Source organism: Dermacentor andersoni, chromosome 4, assembly GCF_023375885.2.
Source record: "Dermacentor andersoni chromosome 4, qqDerAnde1_hic_scaffold, whole genome shotgun sequence".
NCBI classification, from domain to species: domain Eukaryota; kingdom Metazoa; phylum Arthropoda; class Arachnida; order Ixodida; family Ixodidae; genus Dermacentor; species Dermacentor andersoni.
Window position 1 is genome coordinate 215,403,677 of NC_092817.1, and position 24,763 is coordinate 215,428,439.

Consider the following 24,763-nt stretch of genomic DNA (forward strand, 5'->3'; position numbering starts at 1 on the left):
CTGTTGACCCCTTGCCTTGCTTGCCTCCTTGAGCTTGGATGGCCTTTTGCGTGCGTCCCGCTTCTCTTGGTAGTCCTTGTACATGTCGGGGTGTCCCCTTAAATGCATTGCTAGGGTTGTTGTCGTACTTGTCGGGGTCTTCAGGACTGCCTTGCATTGAAGACCTGGAGCTGCTGGGTCTTGATCCGTAGGCGGGTGAGCTGTCGGGCTTCTTCGGCGCGCTGGAGATAGGTAGCGACGTCAAGATTCTCCTCGTCAGTGACATGCGGCAGCGTGGCGTTGAGCGTTGTCGTCGGGTTCCTGCCGTAAACCAGCTTAAACGGCGTGATCTGTGTTGTTGTACGTGATCGTGATCTGTGTTGTACGGCAGAATGACATCCCAGGTGTTGTGTTCGATGTCGATGTACATTGCTAGCATGTCGGCGAGGGTCTTATTCAGGCGCTCCCCGTAAGACCATTTGTCTGTGGGTGGTAGGCCGTTGTCCTCCTGTGCCTTGTCTGACTGTATTGCAGAATGGCTTGGGTGAGCTCCGTTGTAAAGGCCGTTCCTCTGTCGGTGATGAGGACTTCTGGGGCGCCATGTCGCAGCAGGATGTTTTCGACAAAGAATTTCGCCACTTCGGCTGCGCTACCTTTCGGCAGTGCTTTAGTTTCAGCGAAGCGGGTGAGGTAGTCCGTTACCATGACGATGCACTTATTTCTGGTTGTTGGCGTCGGAAAGGGTGCCAAAAAGTCCATCCCGATCTGCTGGAATGGTCGGCAAGGAGGCTCCATTGGCTGTAGTAATCCCACTGGCCTTGTCAGTCGTGTCTTGCGTCGCTAACAGTCTCGGCATGTTCTGACATAACGGGCAACGTCGGCAGTCAGGCGCGGCCAATAGTACCTTTCCTGTATCCTCGATAGTGTCCGGAAAAATCCAAGGTGTCCAGCGGTCGGATCGTCATGCAAGGTGTGCAATACTTCTGGACGCAGTCCTGACGAGAGAACAAGAAGGTAGTTGGCACAGACTGGTTAGAAGTTCTTCTTCACGAGTAGATTGTTTTGAAACGTGAAGGAAGATAATCCACGCTTAAATGCCCTGGGGACAACGTCGGTGTGCCCTTCCAAATATTCGACAAGGTTTTGCAACTTCGGGTCTACTCGCTGCTGTTCAGCGAAGTCTGCCGCGCTTAAAATGCCAAGGAAGGCGTCGTCATCCTCGTCATCTCCTGGCGGGGGATCGATGGGGGCGCGTGATAGGCAACTGGCATCAGAGTGTTTTCGTACGAACTTATAGGTTACAGTGATATCATATTCTTGCAGTCTTAGGCTCCACCGCGCCAGCCGTCCTGAAGGATCCTTTAAATTCGCTAGCCAACACAAGGCGTGATGGTCACTGACGACATTGAATGGCCTGCCATATAGGTAAGGGCGAAATTTCGCTGTAGCCCAAACGATGGCGAGGCATTCCTTTTCGGTTGTAGAATAATTGCCTTCCGCTTTTGACAACGACCGGCTAGCGTAAGCTATCACGCGTTCATGTCCATCTTTTCTCTGCACTAGGACGGCACCGAGGCCTAGGCTACTGGCGTCAGTGTGGATTTCGGTATCGGCGTCCTCGTCGAAGTGCACAAGTACGGGCGGCGACTGCATGCGTCGTTTGAGTTCTTGAAATGCGTCGGCTTGCGGCGTTTCCCACTTGAACTCGACGTCACATTTAGTTAGCTGTGTCAGCGGGTCAGCGATGCGTGAAAAGTCCTTGACAAAGCGCCTGTAGTAGGCACACATGCCAAGTAATCTACGCACTGTCTTCTTTTCGATGGGCTGCGGGAACTTTGTGATAGCAGCTGTCTGTGGCGGGTCGGGGCGGACTCTAGACTTGCTGATGACATGGCCAAGGAACAGAAGTTCATCGTAAGCAAAGCGGCACTTTTCTGGCTTCAGAGTAAGCCCTGATGACTTGATGGCCTCTAGTACTGTCGCTAGCCGCCTAAGGAGATCGTTGAAATTTCCAGCGAAGACGACGACGTCCTCCAAGTAAACAAGACAGGTCTGCCACTTCAATCCGGCTAACACCGTGTCCATGATGCGCTGGAACGTTGCAGGCGCCGAGCACAGTCCGAATGGCATCACCTTGAACTCGTAGAGGCTGTCTGGAGTGATGAAGGCGGTCATTTTGCGATCTCTCTCGTCGAGTTCTTGCGTATCATGCGTTGCATTGCCGATCTAATGCGTTGTCTATCCGTGGTAGGGGGTATACATCCTTCTTTGTGATCTTGTTCAGTCGACGGTAATCGAAGCAGAAATGTAAGGTTCTGTCCTTTTTCTTCACCAAGACAACAGGGGATGCCCACGGGCTTTTCGACAGCTGGATGATGTCGTCGCGCAGCATTTCATCGACTTGTTCTCTTATAGCTTGCCGTTCTCGTGGCGAAACTCGGTAAGGGCTCTGGCGGAGTGGTCGAGCGCACTCCTCGGTGATTATGCAATGCTTTGCGACTGGTGTTTGTCGAATCCTTGATGATGTCGAAAATCGGCCTTTGTATCGTCGGAGCAGACTTCTGAGCTGTTGTTGCTTAATCATGGGGAGACTTGGATTAATGTCGTAGTCTGGTTCGGGAACCATGGCCGTTGGGGTAGATGCAGCGGAATCCGAGAGGACAAACGCATTACTGGTTTCCAGAATTTCCTCGATGTACACGATCGTCGTGCCCTTGTTGATGTGCTCGAACTCCTGGCTGAAGTTTGTCAGCAACACTCCAGTTTTCACTCCGTGCGGTCGCGCGATCCCTCTTGCGATGCAAATTTCACGGTCTAGCAGTAGACGTTGGTCACCCTCGATGACGCCTTCTACATTCGAAGGTGTTTTGGTGCCGACGGAAATGACAATGCTGGAGCGAGGCGGGATGCTCACTTGACTTTCGAGCATGCTTAAGGCATGGTGACTACGAGAGCTCTCCGGCGGTATCGCTCGATCTTCCAACAGCGTTATCGACTTCCGACTTTAGGTCGATCATTGCGCCGTGTTGGTTCAGGAAGCCCATGCCGAGAAAGACGTCTCGTGAACACTGTTGGAGGATAACGAAGGTGGCAGGGTCAGTCCGGTCATGAACAGTAATTCTTGCTGTGCAGATTCCAGTTGCGGTAATAACGCGTCCTCCAGCTGTCCGAATTTGAGGGCCCTCCCATGCAGTCTTAACTTTCTTCAACTGGGCGGCAATGTGTCCACTCATTACGGAGTAAACGGCCCTTGTGTCCACTAAGGCGGTAACTGCATGGTTGTCGAGAAGCACGTCGAGATCAGTGGTTCTTTGTCTGGCGTTGCAGTTAGGTCTTGGCGTCGGATCACGGCCGCGTCGCGTTGAACTGAAGCTGGAACGTCGCATCGTCAAGTCGTCTTTCGTCGGTGTAGTCTTGGCTTCCTCACTTCGGCGGGACGGCGGCGCGTCGTTATTATGTCGTTGAGATGGTGCCTCTTCGTCAGCGGAGGATCTTCGTCAGTTCGACGAACAGCAACCGCACCTCCATCGGTTGCTGCTTTTAGTTTTCCGGATATGTGCTCGCAGAGCGGCCCCGGGCTGGGCCGGTGTATGGTCGGCGCTGCGGCGACAGGTAGCGGCCTGGTGACAGCGAACGGGATGGTCGTCGAGGGCTCCACTGAGTGGCGGCGAGGTAGTCGGCGATATCGCAAGGTGGTCTGTGGTCGCGGCGCGTTAACGGCGAATCCTCGGAGTCCCATCTCCCGGTATAGGCATTGGCGGTAGACGTGACCCGCTTCTCCGCAGTAGTAGAAGAGCGCACGGTGGTAAGGAGCGCGCCAAATGTCCGTCTTCCTCGCGTAGCGGCGCTGGGCGACGGGCGGGCGCCGTTTCCCTGTTCACCGTTTAGGCTCCGGTGAACAGGGGCAGAGGCAGCAGACGAAGCAAAGTCAGGACGGCTGGTGGAGCAGATGGATGGAAGACCTACATTGGCAAGTTCTTGGCGAATGACCGACTGAATGAGGGACACAAGCGGCCAGGAATCGTCAAAGCACTGCGTGACTGGCGTGGAAGGAGACGCTGCTTCGATTTCTTGCCGAACGATACGTACGACGTTCTCGCAGGAGGTGGACTCACGCAGTGGACAAATGTCTTCGCACGTCGACGATGCTGTGGTATTAGGTAGACGAGTAAACTGTCGAACTATGTGGCGACTTTTCGCGTCTTCAAAGCGGCAACATACGTTAATGATCTCATTGACTGTTGTGATGTGCTTATAAACAAGCAGGTGAAATGCATCGTCCGCGATGCCCTTTAAGACGTGGCCGACCTTGTCTGCCTCTGCCATATTGTTATCTACTTTGCAGCAAAGAGCAAGGACGTCCTGGATATACGCCATGTAAGATTCAGTGGACGTCTGTACACGGGTCCCAAGGTCCTTCTTTGCAGCATGTTGGCGGCCGACGGGTTTGCCGAACAAATCTCTAAGCTTCTGTTTACACTGGTCCCAACTCGTAATCTCTTCTTCATGTGTTTTGAACCAGACCCGTGCTGTTTTCTTGAGGTAGAATATTATATTAGCCAGCATAAGCGTGTTATCCCACCTGTTGTGTGCGCTGACCCGTTCATAATTCTGTAACCAGTCATCGACGTCAATGTTGTCAATCCTGGAAAACATGCCAGGGTCGCGAGGCTGGGCCAGGACGACTATCGGTGGTGACGACGGGACCGCGGTTGAACTCTCTCCTTCGGATGACATGGCGGCCAGGTTACGTCCGCTGCGGAGCTTCGTCTTGCTCAAGTGATTACCCTGCACCTCTACCAATGATGTTACGGGAAGGAAGAAGCGTTCGTCTATTTACAGGTGGCTTTTAATGGCCGAGCCAACAAGCGTAGAGCATTGATACTGCTAAACACTTCCTCGTCGTCTCCAAGACCACCATCAGCGTCGTCTTCTTTCCACATTACCGACTGTGACAATATTGCTCACATAAAAAAGAAGATAGTTTATGGTACACGCACCTTAATTAAAACACGCCCTTACTTCACACGTACCACTTTACTCTCACTTTACCACTCTTTTGTCCACTCTCACATTACTTATGGCATAATATGTTGGGGAAACACCTATAATACTCATATTGCGTCTCTCCAGACAGTTCAGAACCGAGCTATAAGAATAATGACTTACAGTCCAGGCTTTTCTAATGCCACTCCCCTACTACACCAGAATAACATCCTTACCATTCCTGGACTCACTAAATACAAGGTAAACGAGAAGAAAAGAGTAACCGAGGGGCCCGATTTTTATTAGTCATATCATAAGAAGCCAACAAACACCGACACCAAGGACAACATAGAGGAAATTACTTGTGCTTAATAAATTAAATAAAGAAACGATAAATTAATGGAAATGAAAGTGGATGAAAAAACAAATTGCCGCAGGTGGGAACCAAACCCACAACCTTCACATTTCGCGTGCGATGCTCTACCAATTGAGCTGCTGCGGTGCCGTTTCCCCATCCACTTTCTTGGGTATTTATGTTTTCTAGTAGAGCCCTGGGAGTGTTAGCCAGTGCTCTCCCTCGCAGACCTTGGTCGAAGGTTGCGAAGGAAATGTGAAGGTTGTGGGTTCGGTCTCCACCTGCGGCAAGTTGTTTTTTCATCCACTTTAATTTCCATTAATTTATCCTTTCTTTATTTCATTTATTGAGCACAAGTAATTTTCCCTATGTTGTCCTTGGTGTCACTGTTTGTTGGCTTCTTATGATATAAATACAAGCTAGGTACTTTTTTCTGCAGATTTGTGAATAATGAGCTACCATCGATCCCATTTTCACCATCTAACCTGATGATTCATAGTACCACCAGATCTATGCTGAATAATAATTTTCTTTTACCAAGAATCCATACTAACTATGGTAAACAGACTGTTGAATTCACTTCCATATCAATATAGAACATGTTGCAACAGAACTGCTTGTTGGCCTAGTTGGTGCTTGCTAAAAGACATGTTTTTTGCTGCAAGTTAAAACACACACAAAAGGAAGACACATAAAGACAACACGGGCGGCACTTCCAACTGGTTTAATTTGGGCTGTAACCCATGAATATATATACACATACACGCATGCGCAGGCTGTTCACAAATCTACGTTACCCAGCAGTCAAACAATCTTGTTTCCGATTTGTAGAGCACGATCAGAAACACGATTGTTCGACCGCTGGGTAATGTAGATTTGTGAACAGCCTGTGCATGCGTGTATGTGTATATATATTCATGGGTCACAGCCCAAATTAAACCAGTTGGAAGTGCCGCCCGTGTTGTCTTTTTGTGTCTTCCTTTTGGGTGTTTTAACTTGCAGCAAAAAACATGTCTTTTAGCAATACGGAACACTCTTCCTTTCATAATGAAAAACGTAAGATCTTTATCACAATTTACAAGAGAACTAAAAACGAATTTTTTATTGCCAGATTAACGACAAGAATTACTGTAGTCGGTCTTTGTTCGTTTTTTCTTTTTATTTTGTTGTTGTAAATAAACTTGTATTTTGTAAAATATCTGTAATAAATTCTCTATTTTGTTCTCTAACTGTTCTTTTCTTGATGCTTGTATACTTCCTTATTATATGCTACTGTTGCTTTGAGATTTATTTTTTCATTTTATTTTACAAGTACTGCCAGCCTTGTTACCAGGTCTTAGGCAGGAGTAGGCATTTGGAACTAAAAAAAAAAAAAGACAAGTATGAAAACAAAAATACAAGTATGTCAACTTAAAAGAGATGTTAACTGTAATAACTGTTCTTGTACAGGAGGTCCCGATACAGTATTTGACGATGGGACCTCCTTCTGCATAATAAATACTTGTAATGTGACCCAACTTCTAATAATAAATTCAGATTCTAATTATAATTGCAGCGAACACAGTCGGCGATTAGCGAAATCTGATCTGTGGGTCAAGTGCGTTGGCTTTTATACATAATTCAGCGAAGGTTCCAGTGTAATTGCTGGTGCTCATGTGGTTTCCAGACATTACAATACAATTTTTATCGAGCATGCAGTATGATTATACAAGGTTTGGCGAGGACATACACAACAGATAGAATCAACAATAACATTTGCGCAAGTTCTAAATCATGCAGGCATGTCTTGCACTGAGCGATAACTTAAGTGAGCGGGTCCCACGAGAAAGGATGAACAGGTACACGTGTCAATACTATGAACCCCATTATTCTCGTACCTTTCAGATCACAGGTTGCCTGTGACATTTGCAAGCCTATCGCATGCATCAACTACAAGTTGGTTGAAAGTGAAAACTTGTACTAGCAGTCACTGCGCCCTCATATGAAGTATATACCCATTTTTCATTTACCTGGTGAGTTGGTCCATGAGGCTGACCAACTGCATGGCCTCGTGCTCCTTCTGCTCCTGGCTGAGCCCCTGCAGGGGCGAATCACGCGTTGGCTGGTAGCAGCCAAGCACCGGATTGATCTCGTCTCGGTTCCGCAGGTACTCCTCTGTGTCACTGTCCTCAGAGTCGCTTGAGTAGGGCGCCCCTGCGCCCCCTAGCAGCAACCCTCGCCTCGCCAGCAGCCCCGCAGCGTTCCCATAGCCCGTGTATTTGACGAGGCGTCCCACCTTTTCCTTGCACAGCACAAACAGCAGCTCAGCGGCCAGGTGCTTGGTGTCCGTGCACGGAACTGTCATCAACCGCACCATCCTGCATTAGAAACAAGCAAAACTGTGAGGGTGAGACACTGCAGAAAGTTGACCTGATTGGAGTCTTAATTGAAACAAAAAGAACAATAGTTGAAAAGAACCATTCCCCCTTTACCTCAGCATGGTTCCCCATTTTGATGCACATAATTGATGCCACAAAGCTTGTTAGTTTTACCTTTCTGTGTTGATAATGACATGAGCACCCCTTTTGAAATATGGTACAAATGGGCCCCTCTTTCAAAACCAATCATTGCATTCTACTAGTACCGAGGCAGAAACATGGAGGTTAGCAAAGAAGCTGTGCAATGAACAATAGAACGAAAAACGTTAGGCACAAGGTTAAGAGACAGGATTAAAGAGAAAACAGGGGTAGGCGATACTCTAGTTGACATTAAAGCGGTTCTCCACCACCCCTCGAGCTTGGCTAAAATAGTTGCGGCAGAACCAATCGACGATAATGACGATGATGTGTTAGCACTGAATCAATAAAGTGACGTGTTGCCACCCTCAAAACAAGTTATGTATGAGGCGTGTGCTGCAGTAGGACTCCTTTTTCAAGCCTCGCTAGGAACATGCAGCACTATCTAGCATCACCACCGTGAAGCCTGTACATGGTGCCTGAGAAATGCATGGCATCTGGGAAATGCTTGTTACATTAGGAATCCTTTCAACGCAAGCCCACAGTGCAGTATACATCGCTTAGCCAATGTGACGTACTCGCACGAGCAAACATAAAGATGAGGCTTCGTTTAACCTTTGGAAATTGTGTGAGTGCCATACAGATAAGCACAAAAGAAAATATGCTACTCATGGCACTCATTAAAACTTCTTTCTAGGTGTATACTTGATCTGACAAATGTAACAGTGCTAACACATGCAACCACAAAGAAACAAGGATGCGATACAAGCGCTGATAAACTACTATGAACTACATGATACAGCTGTTTTACAGTTTTTTGACCTGAGACTAAGCTTTTGTGAAAGGCATGTTTGCTGGGGCTACTTCCCTCGAGAAAAAAAAGGTTTTGTTTCCGTACGATTCGATACATTCCAAAACTGTGAAAAGAGCTGTAGCGTCACACTGTTTTGAGAATCAGGCCAGCTGAGAATCAGGAGAATCCATACACGAGAATCAGAAAAGTTTTGAGAATCAGGCCAGCCAGCTTTTGGCGGTGGGGTTCCCCTTGTTGGTTTTGACTGCTGTGTCTGAGACCCTCCTTCAAAAGCTAAAGCTAGGAACACGAAGAAACGAAGATGACCGTCAGAAGACTGACAAGCCTTCGGTTGTGCCGTACCTGCACAAGACTTTGCACATCCTCAAGAAGGTGGCCAACAGGCGTGCAGTGTCCATTGTTTTTTCGGCACCCAACAAGCTGGCACAGTTGCGCCCATGCATCCGCAACTCTAAAAAAAGAGGTTATCAGGTAAAACACGACAAGCCATTCGGCAAGTGTTCCACAGGAGTGATCTATGCTATTCCATTGAAGTGTGGAAGGCTTTATGTCGGCCAACCCAGCCGCTGCATCAATGACCACTTGGGGGGCCATGCCCAAAATTTAAGTGATTTAAAGGACAGGAACACACATTTGGTCACGCACATAATTAAATGCAGAGGATGCGAGGCTCGGTTGGGAGAGACAAAGATTCTCAGTAAGAGTACCGACAAGATGGCTCGCGTCAGTTTGGAAGCGTTCCACACAAAGAAATAAGGCAGCAAGTGCGTAAGCACCTCCTCAGTATCGCTATTTGCTGCAAAGCTTGAATTTTTAGAAGTGACCGAATACTGAATTGGCTGCATTTACTATCTCTTGCCTTTCTCTGTTTTTCTTTTTCCCGTTGCTGTATCTGTTGATTACCTGCACGTACGTACATCGATGCAGTGTCATTTTTCTCAATTGCATTGCTCCCTCCCACTTCACCTATGCCTTTCACCTTATATAAGGTGTCCAACTTCCGTCAATCAAATTTAGTTGACAGTACAGTGCTTGTGTCTCATCTTTGTTTCTTTGTGGTTGCATGTGTTAGCACTGTTACATTTGTCAAATCATGGGACTCGGTGTGAGAAAACACAGCCATGAGTACTATCTAGCACACTACAACAAAGCGATGAGACACCACGAACTGAACCGTAAGTTAAAGGATAGTCTCAGAGTTTGGCATGTCATAGGTGCCAAAATCCAAAGTAGTGGCATCTACGTGAACATTCAAAATCAAATTTGAATTGCACACCATGGTGGCATTCAGTAGGCAAAGCGTTGTGGGCACCACCCCACTCTGCCATAGCCTTCACAGCGCAAGACATTGAAGAAGGAGCAAAGCACAGTGAAGGGGATCAAAGATGATCTTTGATTGCTAATAGCTCCGCTTCTTCTGAATGCACTGAAGTACTTTGTGCTGCAAGTTATTTCTGAGATAGTGTATTTTAACATGAAATGCATTTTTCAACTTTGATATAAGAGGATGAAATGGCCCTAGAAAGTAATAATGCACAGGGTAGATATAACCAGTGGCCTGTCACAGAATGGGTGCCAAAGGAAGGAAAATGCAGTAGAGGATGGCAGAGCATTAGGTGGTATAATGGAATTAGGAAATTTACAGGCACAAGGTCGGGTCAGCTGGTGCAAGATAGGGGTAAGTGGTTTCATCACCATCATGTGCTGAACATGATGGTGACTGTTGGCTCGAAGGGGAGCGGGCAGTTTCTCTCTTGCCTTCACTACCGTCTGCATGGGCACTATTTCTTTTTCAACACGTGCTTCTCTAAAAGACACCATGGACACTATAGAACAGGAGAATGATCTACAAGGTTTGGCCATAAAGATACGGCACTCGCTGACAACTTTCTAGTGCTACTAAACAAACGCAGCTTTCTACAAGCTTCCTTGGATGTTCTCAAAATGCTTAAGGAGAGAGGGCACGGCTTGAGAAGGCATGCCAAGTGAAGGAAGCATATGGTCCCTGGACACGAATCTGCGCTTCAAACGTGGGTTCGGCAAACGTTCCCAGGAGTGTAAAGCCTCTCTTGGACTTCCGATCAGGCCGCACCAAATTGCTTAGGAACAGGATAGCGGAGTCATGTCTCGAGTCAGCTCTAACCAGATTGTGTTCACCGTATGGCTGAGAGTGTCAACCATCAAGTTCAAAACTGAAGAAGCTGAGCTTCCCAGAAAATGTTTTGGGATCCACCTATGAGAAGTTGGCAAGGGAAAGGAAAGTATCTTTTATTGAAGGAATGCAAGAGACAGTGACACGTCAGCGTCGGAAAGTGGTTGTGCTCCCGTATGAGCACAACCATTTCACGCTGCTTGAAGAAGGTGACTTCTAAGTTTGGCGTACATGTGGAGTTCACGGCCAAGAGCAAGCTAGGCAAGGTGTGTGCGGCCGTGAGTTGCTAGAAAGAAATAGGCAAGTGCTGAAAACCACACGAACGCTCCATACGGCACACCAGCCAGTTCACCTCATGCGAACAGGGTGTCATCTGTGATATAAACTTGAGCTGTGGCAGCAAATACATCGAGCAAATGGGTCATTGAGTCAACGAGCGGCTCAGGGTGCACAAGAATTCATTGAGAGGAACACACACTTCCAATCTTTTAGCTCGTTGCGAGAGTGCGGTGTAGTGGAAAATTTTCAGACACAAAAGCTTGCGCAGGAGATTGCAGAAGGATATTCCATCTCACAGAAAAGCAGGTGCATAACCAAGCAGTCTTTATAGCTTGTAGTCAACAAGCATACTATTTTTGACTCGTGCTTCACCGTGAGGTAAATAATAGTTGAGCCCAGGACAGCTAAGTATGTGCGATTTATGCGCTTTTTTTTTTCAGGGTGAGGGGGGGATATGCATTATGAATAAAAGCATCAGTTATTAGCATGTGTCACCTCAGCTTCTGTGTATGACCCTCTGTGATACCAACCATGATCACATGTCACTCACGTTGCGGAATAGACGATACACTGATCACAATGCCCAGCCTGTGTCGCTCGGCATAGCAGCGCCCCTCATGCACATTTTATTATGGAACACTCGGCACCCATCATGGGCCTGCAAATCGCACAAGTTTTGCGTACCACTGCTGAGCGAGTCTCTGGCTACTTACAGATTACCCAAGTGCAGATGTGGCATGCAATGGCTTCATTAAACCCAAATTGCAATGCAAGATTATTTTTTTGAACTAGATCAATTGTGCGATAGAACAGGAAAAGAATTGCAGCAGTACCCATCTGACGATGACTGTTGATGGTAATGCATTAGCATTGAATTGAAACAGAAACACAGCACATTGCCATCAAAACGAGGTATGTATGAGGCGTGTATTGTAGCGGGACTCCTCTTTCGCACTTCCCTAACTACACTTGGTGCCACCTAGTGCCTCCACCATAAAGTCTGCACGTGGCCTCTGACATACATGACGCCTGAGAAATGCGCCATGCAGCAACCAGGCTCCTCCACTGTGCTTATTTCTGCACACCCTGCGCCATCTAGTGTGAAGTACGCATGTAGCCTCCAAGACGAGAAGCATGGCACATCGGTACCAGCGAACGCTCAGACTGTTCCCTCACTTGCCGCACACTCAATGGCACATACTCAATAACCCAAGTTGGCAAAAGGTTCCTTGAATAGCGGCACATACCTAGTGCATTAATGGTGCAGCTTGCTAAAGTGTTGGCCTGAAAGGCTTTCATTTAAAAGTGGCACATACCCAGTGTTTTTGTGGTGCAGCCTGCTAAAGCACCTGGTTGCTGTCCATGATGTGACGCGAGTTCGGTTCTGCCAAGTATTGGAAAATTTAAAGGATTCTTTTTTTCATTTTTGGGCCGCGCATTCCTAGTGGCACGTTACCTAATTACCCAAGTCAGCATCAAAGAGGTTCATTGAAGAGCGGCACACACCTAGTGGCACATACCCAGTAACCTAAGTTGGCATCGAAGAGGATCATTGGAAACTAGCACAGAGTGAGTGGCACACATTCTGCATCTGAGTGATCCCGGCTGAGTATTCTTATGAGACTGAGACCGAGGGAACCCAGCTGAGTAGAATTTTGGTGAGCTTGAGTCTGAGTGAGTCCTAAGTGAAAAATACATATTGGGAGTGAGTCTGCACAATTTGCATTTATTTCGTCAATCTATGGTCATGACGCTCACACCTGTGATTTGTCTGTGTGATCCCAGCTGAGCAGAATTCTTGTGAGACTGAGAAAGCCCAGCTGAGTAGAATTTCAGTGAGCTTGAGTCTGAGTGAGTCCTAAGCAAAAATATATGTTGTGAATGAGTCTGTGAATTGCGTTTATTTCACCAATCTACGGTCCTGACGCCCACACCTGTGACTCTGACATACCTTTTTACATACCCAGTACTCCAAGTCGGTGTGAAAGTGTCTCTTCGAACAGTGGTGCTTACCTAGTCGTGCATCTACAGTGACCCACATTGGCGTAAAAGAGGTTCGTTGAAGAGCAGCACGTATGTAAACAGTGGTCCATGCTCGGTGAACCAGATTGGTCTGATGGTTGGTTTCGAACCCAGTTACCTCAGCACAGCAGTCCAATGCGCTACCCATTCAAACACTGACTGCCCAGTGACTCAAGTAGGTGGTAAAATGGTTAGATACAAACATACAAACATGCACAGATAGATAGATACCGTATTTACCCGCGTATAACCCGCCCCTGCGTATAACCCGCACCCCTAACTTTGAACTCGGCGGAAAAAAAAAAAAAAAAACTCGCGTATAACCCGCACGTTTACCTGAAAAAAAAAATGAGCGCTAGAAAGATGCAACTCACACTCAGTGATCATTTCGTTTTCAGAACATTTATTCAAACGACCGCCACCACGTCACTGGTTATCCGATTCTTAATCGTCGCCGCTCTCACTACTGCCATCCGAGGCTTCATCGCCACTCTCAAAGACGTAGTCGTCCTCGGAACCATCCAAACTATTACTGATCGCACATTTTTTAAAGCTTTTCCGCACCAAATCGGCCGGTATCGCTTTGCACGCATCCACGATCCACTGGCACAGCAATGGAATATCAGGCCTTCGCACGCGTCCCGTCGGTGTGAGGGCGTAAATGCCGTCGGCCATCCACTGGGCATACAGCCGCTTCACGTGTGCCTTGAACGGCTTGTTCAGGCACACGTCGAGTGGCTGTAGCATGGACGTCATGCCGCCAGGTATTATGACGAGGTCGGTGCTGGTCTCGGCAAGGCGAGCCTTCACCGCATCAGTGCAGTGGCCTCTGAAGGAATCTAGTACGAGCATCGACCGGCGTGCCAGCAAGGCACCTGGTCTTCGCTCCCAGATTACTCGAAGCCAGTCACCGACTAGGCCACTGTTCATCCACGAATTTTCTTCCGCACGCACAACGATTCCTGGGGGCAGTGGAATGCTAGGTAGCGTCTTGCGTTTGAAAATGACATACGGGCGCAGTTTCGTGCCGTCAGCTAAAGCGCATAGCATGACTGTGCAGCGCAGCTTGGCATTTCCGCCGGTCAGCACGCTGACTGATTTGGAGCCCTTTTTTTCCATGGTCGTGTCCATCGGCATCTCAAAGTACACAGGTGTTTGATCAGCATTTCCCACCTGAGACAGCAAATAGCTGTGCTCCTTCCGAAGTGCGATCACATATCGTTGAAAGTTCAACAACTTTTCCTCGTAGGCTTCAGGAAGCCGCTGGCACATGGTTGTTCGCCGCCGCATAGAAAATCCATGTCTTCGCATGAAGCGCTGAAGCCATCCACGGCTTGCACGAAACTCACGTGGAATGTTCAATTCCCGGGCCAACTTCAGGGCTTCCATTTGCGCCATCTCAGTCGAAACAGCGTGGCCACGACTTCTCTGCTCCTCAATGAACTTCGCAAGCTGCGTCTCGAGGTGGGGGTACGCGCCAGTCTTCGGACCCCGAAACGCTCGCCTGTCCCGGTTCGTTGCTTCGAGACTCTCTTTTTTCTTCCTCCAGTCGCGAATGCACGACTCGTCGACGTCATGCTGTCTTGCAGCAGCTCTGTTGCCGATTTCTTCGGCAGCGGCTATAATCTTTAGCTTCTCTTTCGCTGTGAAACACTGTCGTCGAGTCGCACTCATGATGCCAAAACAAAGCAGGCAAACAGTGCAAACTGGTGTAAGTACACTAAACAGCGCCTAACGCGAGGCACAACAATGCTGGCCTTTCGTTGGCCCTTCATCGGCTTGACAAGCGTCGATGACGATGGGGATGGCGGACTACACGGGGAGGCCGCCGCACATTGCGGTGAAGCCGACCCCCCCCCCCCCCCCCTCCCAAGGAAAAAATTCGCAGATAACCCGCACCCCCACTTTTTAAACGCGTTTTTTCACATTTTGGTGCGGGTTATACGCGAATAAATACGGTAGCCCCTGGAAAGTGTGTGAAGTACCCAAAGAATGCTAAGGCATTAAAAATTGCAGCAGAAGTAATCTCAATATCACTGTTGACTGTAGTGCATTAGCACTGAATCAATATTGACATGTGTACTTGTCTTTATTGGGCGACACGTTTCACTGCCTAACAAATGTTATCGCACAGCACAGGACGCACTTGCATGTGTGGGAAGTTTCTGGAATGTTATCGATGGTTCCATCCACTGTCTGTGACCGAAACTTGTGTAATCCGATTGCATGTGTGCGCGACGCGAATAATGTAGAACTTTGTGGAAGGCACGTGGGTCCCAGCGATTAGTCTGGAACATTCGACGATTGATGTATAAAAGCCGACGTGCTTAACCTGTCGATAAGATTTTCGACAATCACAGACTGTGTTCGCCGCTCTCGTTGTGCTTTAAGTGTAGCCTGTTTTGTGAGCACAGGTTCGCCCAGTAAAAGATAGTTTTGCCTTTCACAGTATTGTTACTGTGTTCTTTGACATCACGACCACATGACAATATTAGCCGCAAGATCTTTCAGTGGTGCCCTCTTGCATGTGATTTCAGTGGGGAGACTCTGCTGCTGCACCGCAAGTGCGCTTGCTAAGTGAAGGCAATTCGAAGCTGTCGGCCGACCTGTTCTGCTCAAGTTTCTTAAATGTGAATCTGCACGTTTTCGTCGGCACCACGTCCAGTGTGGATTGTTTCTGGCATCATCTGCTAGTCATTGGTGAGTATATGTGCCAGTACAGCATTGGCTTCTACAGCTAGTGATCTTAGCAGCCGCCTTTGGCCGAGGTGGTGCCGCCCACTGACATGCCCCATTGGCAAAAGTTGTGTGCTGAACAAAGGAAAAATGCTTACGTGCTTTTTTGAAAGAGATGTTTTGTTTTACCTGAAGCCCTAGAATTTATTTTTCTTGTTTCCATTTGGGACATGACCGCAAGTATACGGCATGCCCTCCATTACAGTTGGCACAGTGAAGTTCCGTTCGCCTTGACAGTCATCTGCAGGGTGGTCATTCGCTCCACATTTAGCACATGTCTGCCGACCACGGCAGCTCTGTGAGCCGTGGCCAAACCTTTGGCATTGGAAACATTGTTGAGGATTTGGTATATACAGTGGAATCTCGATGATATGAATCTCACGGGGTCACGAAAAATATTCGTATTAGCCGAAATTCATATCATTGAAACACAATTAAAACTAGCTAAATTAAAGAGTCAGAGGTGAACTCACTCAAGCACACGTACGTAAAAAGCATTTATTTCTTAAGAAAAAGTCTCTAATGTCCTTCTGCTTTTTTTCTTTGTCATGTCACTTAGCAGACTTTGTTCAAATCCATAAAAACGCATGCACGTGTCGTCGCCGATTTCATTTGCAGCCATAGCACGCCTCAGAATGTCGAGCACATGCAGTGTTTCAGCCGCCAGTGGTGATCCTTCACCATCGCCCACGTCAATGTCGTCGCCATCATCGCTAGAATCAGCAGCCTCGCATGTGGCCTCTTCGACAATATCTTCTACCGTGCACACACCACAGGTGGCGAGATTGTCATCTGCCATGAAAAAGTCATCAGCTGTGCACTCGACATTAAGCCGTTCCGCATCCTCAATTGTATCTTCTGGCTCTGGGGGCACCTCTTCTAGACTCCCGAAGAAGCCGCATTTGTCAAAGCAGTTCACTACGGTCGTTATTCGATTCCATGCCATAGCTATAAAATTGACGGCGTCCAAGAGGCTTATTTGCAGGTCACCTTCGTCCTTTCGATCAATTTTAGTAAGTAGGTGGCGCACAAGAAGGCTCTCGAAATGGTGCTTTGCGTTCTTTATAATTCCAGCGTCAAGGGGTTGCAGGTGCGCCATCGTGTTCGCGGGTAAAAAGACAAGTTTGACGTTTTCAAGCGTTACTTGCCTTGGGTGGGCGGCGCACTGGTCAAGAAATAGAACAATCTTCCTATTCTTGCAAGCCATCCTCCTGTCAAGGAGTGACAGAAACTCTTCGAACAGCGCCGCCGTCATCCACGCCTTTTGTTTGCGCGAAAGACGCATGGCAAATGACTCTCGCACTTGAAGCATCGGGGCTTTTGAAACTTGCCAACTTCCGTGAGCTCAAGTTTCTCCGATCCGTTGGCGTTACAGCATAAGAGAACGGTAATGCACTCTTTGCTTTTTTTGCCTCCTTTGCATGCTTCGCCTTTTAAACAGAGGCTCTTCCTAGGTTGCAGGTTAAAAAACAGACCTGCCTCATCAGCATTAAAAACATCACGAGGCTCATACTCTGCGATGAGTGACGGCAGCTTCGCTAGCTAGTCGCTGACAACTGCCTTGCGAGGTTTTTTTCACTTCACCGTAAGCGCTTTTATAAACGAGACTGTGCCTAGTCTTAAAACGCTGCAGCCACCCACCTGAGGCCTGGAATCCATCGATGTGCAGAGCAAGTGCAAACTCGTCGGCTTTCTCCCGCAGAACTTTACCGTGAATATTTACACCAGCTGCGGTTACTTCTTTAAACCAAGTCAGGAGAGTCTCCTCAAGCTTCACGTGTTTGCTTCGCTCTTTGCTTGCTTCGCGTTGACGTTGAACGAAAGCAAGTTTTTCATGACAGAGTCTCGCTGTGCAACAATTGTGCTCAGTGTTGACGTTGCGAGGCCTAGCTCCTTAGCCAACTCCGTCCGCTTCCTCTTGGGACCCTCATCGACCTTTCGAAGAATGTCTAATTTTTCTTTAAAGGAGAGCGCTTTCCGCTTGTGAAACATAGCTCAACACAAACACAAAGAACACAGCCTGAAGCACATCAGCCACTCCGTCCGATGGCATGCGGAAAAGGAGGAAAAGCACAAAAGCAACAAAAGCACCACCGCTTCCAACTCTTCGCGCCCAGTCGCGGCCTCCATGCTGTCCAGCGCCGCGTCCGTGCCTCCACACCAAAAGAGAAAGGGAGAGATCGTGTGACTGTGCGCTGTTCTCTTTCGCGGCTGTTGGTGGGGCGGCGTTTATTCGTATCAACCGACGCGGGTCGAAAATTGATTCGTAACAACCGTTCTCTAACATGTTGCAAAGTAATGGGGCTCAGCCAGGACCACAGAAAAATTCATATCATCCAGAAATTCGTATTAGCTGTGAACGTATCATCGATATTCCACTGTACAGTCTCACTCAGATTATTAATATAGCCTGTCTCAATGGACTCTGGTAGGTTACTCATGGCGAAGGTCAGAATAAGGAGCTGTGTTGGTATTTCTTTGTTATCGGGTCTAAGTTTAATTCTCTGTACATTGATTACATCTTGCTCCTTCCATCCTTGAAGCAGTTCTTTTTTAGTTAGGTCCAAAAGGTCTTGTTCAGATATTGCTCCATGGACTGTGTTAAGTGAGTGGTGAGGAGAAATGGAGACAGGGTTGACCCCAATCACCACAAGGTAAGACAGCTTGCTGTGCTGTGTTCTATCACTGAGCTAAAGCAGCAAATCACCATTAGCCATCTTTGTTGCTTTGTAACCGTGACATAACCTTGTAACTTTGACATAACCTTGTTTCTTGCAACCTTGAATCTTGACATGAGAAATGGTGACATTGTTTGAACAGTCTTGTCTGGATTTTCACAATGCACAAAGTGGAACTTCGGGGATGTTACTTAAGGCTGGGTGAAAAAGCTTAGTGTTGCATCGGTGCACCCCCTTTTCTGAGGAGGATGATCAGGAAGTGGAGGATAGCTGGATCCCATAGTATGTAGTATTATGTTCAGCAGCGATGCCTGCCACCCACTAGCGAGCGCAACAAGGGGACATGACGACATAAGTGCAAGTTGTGTACACGTCAGCAGTACATCACTGCTATAACCAAATATGCTGTAATCTAGGTTGATTACCCACACAAGGTTAACCCTCGCTGCCCAAAAATTCGGAAATAAGAAGTGACTAGAAGGCAGGAAGGATGGGAAGTGAGAGAGAAAGAAAAAGATCGAAGACAGGGACAGGAAAAGGCGACTGCCAATTTCCTCCAGATGGGTCAGTCTGGAGGCGCAGTCTATGTGAAGCAGAGGCCAAAGAGGTATGTGGCGTCCGCCAGGAGGCCTTAAAGGTCCAAACACCTAGCATCGGCTCAACCTCCAGGATCCCCCTTTTCCCAGACACAGCTAAGCCATGCATGGCTACACACGGGAGAGTCCAACCCTCATGTGCTCGGGTATGCGGTGTCGCAACACACCAAATGTCTGCCGATGCAGACACCCCTGCGGGGAAGGCTGTGCAATATCTCATGAACTGATCCAGAACCATGTGCAGGCCACTGCAAGAGTTCATGTCGGCGACTGATTTTAAGGCCAACAGCGTTTGGAAAGCGGCTTGAAAATGCATTTCATGTTCCAGAACAGGCTGTGCCTCAGAAGCGCACAACGTTATGCCAACGGCTGCCAGCAGACTGCGAGGACAAGATCTGTGATTTTCATTGGTTCAGCATTCAGATCCGAGAGGAAAAAAAGTTCCTGCTCTTGCAAATTGGCAACACGGACCAAAACGCTCCGTGCTTTGATATGAAGTAGCACCGCGGAGATGAAAGGTGTCAGGCATGTGCATGTGGAGACAACAGGCACCGAGAAACAATGATGCACCGCTGTGTTGGCAGTAACGATGGATGGCAGCAAGCTGCAATCATTTGTTGTGTTCAAAAGGAAGATGCTTCCAAAGGGCACTTTTGCCACTGAAAAACACATTTGCACCCAAGGGTGGATTTCAGCAGAACTGATGGCTGACTGGCCCAGAGACACGACTGTCCTTGAGCCAGTCAACCATCAGTTCCACCGAAATCCACCCTTCTGATGGCAATTTGGGGCTTTTGTGTCGTTGCTGCTCACTGTAGACTGTTTCCATAGCCATCTCAAGGATGGCATCCATTTCTGAATGAAGATGTTCACAGACCTTTATGCGATCCCGAATGACCTGACGTCAGTGCTGTAGCCCCTTGATGTGCCAATCAACAAGCCCTTCAAAGAGATTGTGCAGTGGCTATACACAGAGTGGATGGCAGAGGGGAACTATGACCAGACTCTGGCAGGCAAGATAAAGGGGCCAACCATCGACATGCTTGGCCAATAGATTCTGGAAGGACAAAGCTCAATTCAATGTGACACGGTCATCCACAGTTTTAAGAAGACGGGCATCTTGAACTGCCTGGGAAGCATGGAAGACTGTGGGCCAACAATAACCCAGAATTAGCCATCTAGATCAACAGTTCTGATTCAGTTAGCGAGACCAACGAGTAGGCCAGCATGCTGTTGTGAACAAAGGTATATTTTTTATTAACACCGTATACATGCATTTACTATAAAGGTAAGATCCTAATCTCTCCAGGCTTGGAGTGACACCTGACATCGGCAAAAACGCCATGAGCAAGTGGAGCTATACTAATCCAGGTAAAACCAAACTAGGCAGACTCGCTAAGCTTCAACAAGACACTCCCTCACCAGGACAGGAATTGGCATCCTTGGTGCAGTATTCGGCCACTCCCTCCCCAAAATGACTCACTCAATTACCCAATGGCCCTCACTCCCCAGCAGCTGTGGAGCATTTGACCAAGGTGGCAGTCCGACCTGTAACGCAGCAGAGGGTGCCAAGACTCTCTGGACCCGGACAAGCTCACAATGGAAACTGACCCTTGCAATGTTTAACATCCAAACCCTGTCGAGAGAAGTTGGCCTAGCAGTACTCTTTGAGGAACTATCAGGCATTGTTTGGGATACCACTGGCCTTAGTGTGGTTAGAAGAGGCTTATACATTGCTGACAAATGGCCACGTCCACTGCTATCACAAGCAGTTCAGAGTAGGATTTCTAATCCATAATGACATAGCAGGTAACATTGACAAATTCGACAGCATTAATGAGAGGGTAGCAGTAGTCATAATAAAGATAAATAGGAGGTATAGAATAAAGGTATCTAATATGAATACAGTGCAAGAGAGCAGCAGGCAGCGTGTCTCAACCAGAGCAGCTCAGGCAAATCTCGAGCTCGTGCCTCCCGGATGACTGGCGATGTGGCAGCAGCACCGGGCATTCCTCTTCCCTACAATCGCCCCCCATAGGAAAAGGAGCCATCCTGGTGACTCGTGGTGAACATAGAATCATGGGGTCATAATACAGCTTCAGGCGTTGCACGTGGACGGTTTCACGACCATGACAGTGTTGGTCAGTAGGCGGCGTGACAGGCTTGACAAAATAGTTCACAGGCGATGTTTGCTCTACAAACCCATCAAGAGGAGGGGACCAGCCTCTTTCCGACTTGGAGGCGTTCCACGTACGGCCGTCTCCAAGTCGGAAAGAGGCTGGTCCCCTCCTCTTGATCACCTCAGTTGGTGAAGAAAAGGTGCAGTCTCCCTTGAACCGAACGGATGGTTTTTTGATACGGACAAAATCGCCTACGGCTATCTTCGTCTTCTTGGCAGCTCTCCTTTTGTCCGTGTAGTGCTTGCTGCTTTGCTGATGACGCCTAACCCTTTGACGAAGTCGCACCAACCCCTTGGCTGGGTCTTCAGCAAATGCTGGTGCTGAGAAACCCACGACATCCAGCCTGGTTCGGGGCATTCTACCATGCAGCAGGACTGCTGGGGTGACCCCGGTGGTGGCGTGCGGAGTACAGCGGTAAATGGCAAGGTATTCTGTGACAGCTTGCCGGAGTGGTCATCTTTCGAGGAGTGAAACTTGAATGAAATTCTTCAATGTGCGATTAAAACGTTCTATTTGCCCATTGGCTTGGGGGTAGTATACCGAAGAATGTGAAAGACTGATGCCTCTGTTTTGCAGGAAAGTTATGAACTTACGCGAAGTGAACTGAGGTCCATTGTCACAAACAATCTCTTCCGGGTAGCCTTCATGGGCAAAAACACTTGTTAAGAAGTCTTTCACGGTGCTTGTGGACACTTCGCGGCAAAAATACACCTCTGGCCATTTAGAATGGTAGTCAACAAGCGTTACAGCTAATCTGCTGTTGTAAGCTGCATGCTCCACAGGACCAACAATGTCTAGGCCAAGCTTTTGCCACGGTCGCTCAGGTCATTCAACAGGTTGCAACAGTGCTGGTGATGTTTTGGCGGACTTATCTGCCTCCAGGCAGATATGGCAGTTTTTTACTGCCGTTTCCACTTGCTTATCCATTCGTGGCCACCAGAACCACTCACGCTGTCGTGCCTTCGTGCGCGTGATACCTGGATGTGTCTCGTGCGCGGTGCCAATGATCTGAGCCGAGAGGGAGGACGGAACAACGAGGCGCTCTCCACGCAGAAGCAGGTTATCGACAACAGAAAGTTCTTCCCGAATGGCGTAGAATGGTTTCGCCTCTTCTGGTATGGACTTCTTTGGCGGCCAGGAACTCAGCACGAATGACTTGATGGTTTCCAGGCAACTGTCGTCGAGGGCGGCCTGCCTGAACTTCTCCTAAGTCACGCAGGCTGGCTCAATGAACGAGACAATTTCTTCCTCCTTAGCAATCTCTGCCTCCGAGGTAGGCAAAAGGATAGACAGTTGGGCGAGTTGGTACGGTAACATGATTTTGGCTTCTAGTCTAACATGTGCCCTTTGATAAATAGGAGACTTGAACAGGAAGGCAAAAAAAAAAAAGAAAAGATGATTGCGGAGTTAAACATGTGTCCCCTTAAGTGCCTTGCAACACGGGTATAGTTTATCAGATTCCACTCGAGTGTGGGAAAGCTTACATTGGACAGAGTGGCAGGTGCATTAACATTAGACTAAAAGAACACAAACATTCACTAAACAACCCCAATGCATCACATTTAGCGGCACATTGTTTCGATTGTGGTTGCAAACCTTTCTTTGAAGACACGAAAATTCTTTCTAGATGCAGATGCCAAACGACGCGGGAAATTATCGAGGCATTCCACATAAAAAGATTAGGAGACACTTGCGTCAGTCATGCTTCGTTGTCTCTGTTAGATTGCGAATTTCAGTACCTTCGCAATACGTGTACTAATCTGAAGTAATTTTTGTTCTTTGACTCCGATACCCCCTGATATGTTAAACTGATGCTTTTTACCTTGTCATGTTCTTTTGCTACGGTTTTTGCAATCACCTATATATATGTTCTTCGTTTTAATAAAAATTTAGTTGAGAGTTGGCGCTCGTCCTGTCTGCTCCTTTCTGTGTCCGTGTTTCACTTCGCGCTAGAAGCCAAAATCATGTCTCCGAGGTAGGTGCTGGTAGCCGAGAAAGTGCATCTGCTACAGTATTTATGGACCCCTAGCGGTATTCAACAGTGAAATTGTAGCAAAGCAGTCGTGCACTCCAGCGTGCAATTCGGAATGGGCGTCTTCCATGTCCTTGTGACGACAGCAAGGACACCAGTGCCGGGTGGTCTGTTTGAATTGTGAAATGGCGACCCCACAGGTACGTGTGCCATCGCTCACACGCCCAAATGCACGCAAGAGCTTCTCGTTCACCGACTGAATATTTTCTCTCTGCAGGCGACAGTGTACGAGATGCGAAAGCGACTGTGCGGAGCTCGTGGCCACTTTGTTGCTGCAGGACTGCTCCCAGCCCACAGTCGGACGCATCGGTCGACACAATGACTGGCAATGACAGATCGAACATCTGGAGGACTGTACTCAACGAAAGCATTTCCTTGACCCTCCGGAAACTGCTGTCTGCTTCGGCAGACCAGATGAATGGCTCATTTTTGCGAAGTAAGACTCTCATAGGCTCAACCACTTGTGCCAAGTGTGAAACAAACTTGGAGTAGTATTCTACGAGACCCAGGAACGAACGAAGGGTGGCCACATCAGTTGGCAGTGGTGTATTAACTATGGAGTCTACTTTCTCTGGAAGTGGCGAGATACCACGTGCAGTGACCTTGTGCCCTAGAAAGGCAAGTTCTGGAACGTCGAAAAGGCATTTGTTGTTCAGTTTCAGACCTGCGTTCTTGATCTTTTGCAGCACGGTCTTCAAGTTTGAAAGGTGTTCTTCTGCGGTCTTGCCAAAAATGATGACATCAGCAATGTAGAACAACACACGCCAGGGCAGCGGTCAAGGATTTTCGCCATCATCTTCTGAAATGCCGCTGGGGCAGAAACCAACCCAAAGCACTCCTTTAAAACGGAAAAGGCCATCATGAGTGATGAAAGCTGTCAGATCCCTGCTGTCAGGGTGCAAGAGAACCTGATGGTAAGCGGAAGCCAAGTCAAGTTTGGAGAAGTGTGTAGCGCCTACCAAAGAGTGAGGCAGCTCCTCTGTATGGGGCAATGGGAAACTGTCTGGAACAATAGCTTTGTTCGGCTCTCGAAGCTCTACACATATCCTGATGCTACCATCTTTCTTGTTAACAACAACAATGGGGGACACCCATTCAGAAGCATCGATCCACTTGATGATGTCAAGGCTGAGCAACCTCTGAAGCTCATTTGATACTGGTGACCGGAGAGAATATGACAGACGGCAAAGCTTCGAAGTTACAGGCGGTACGCCTTGCCGTGTCTTGATGCGGCAAGACCCTTAGCAAGACCCAACTCTGGACTGAAAAGTGAACTGAACTCATGTGTTAAGGCTGGTGAAAGAGCTTTGTTACGGGGCTGCGTGCTTGACAGTGTGGAAATAGAACAGGATAGCGGGTCAACAACACTTGGCTACAGAGCAACGGACGTGTATAAGCACTTGAGAGCAGAACCCTCAATGCGAAGATCCAAGGCTTTAATGCCGTCAAGACCGATCAG

At 48.1% G+C, this 24,763-nt stretch overlaps 1 protein-coding gene across 1 annotated transcript in view; it reads right to left on the reverse strand.

Annotated features, from left to right (window-relative positions):
- ric8a (ric8 guanine nucleotide exchange factor A) overlaps positions 1–24,763 on the reverse strand; it is a 326,541-nt gene that overhangs the window by 11,083 nt on the left and 290,695 nt on the right. The window contains exon 13 of the mRNA XM_055074787.2: positions 7,330–7,677. Coding sequence (XP_054930762.2) covers positions 7,330–7,677 — 348 coding nt within the window. The remainder of the gene's footprint in view (positions 1–7,329; positions 7,678–24,763) is intronic.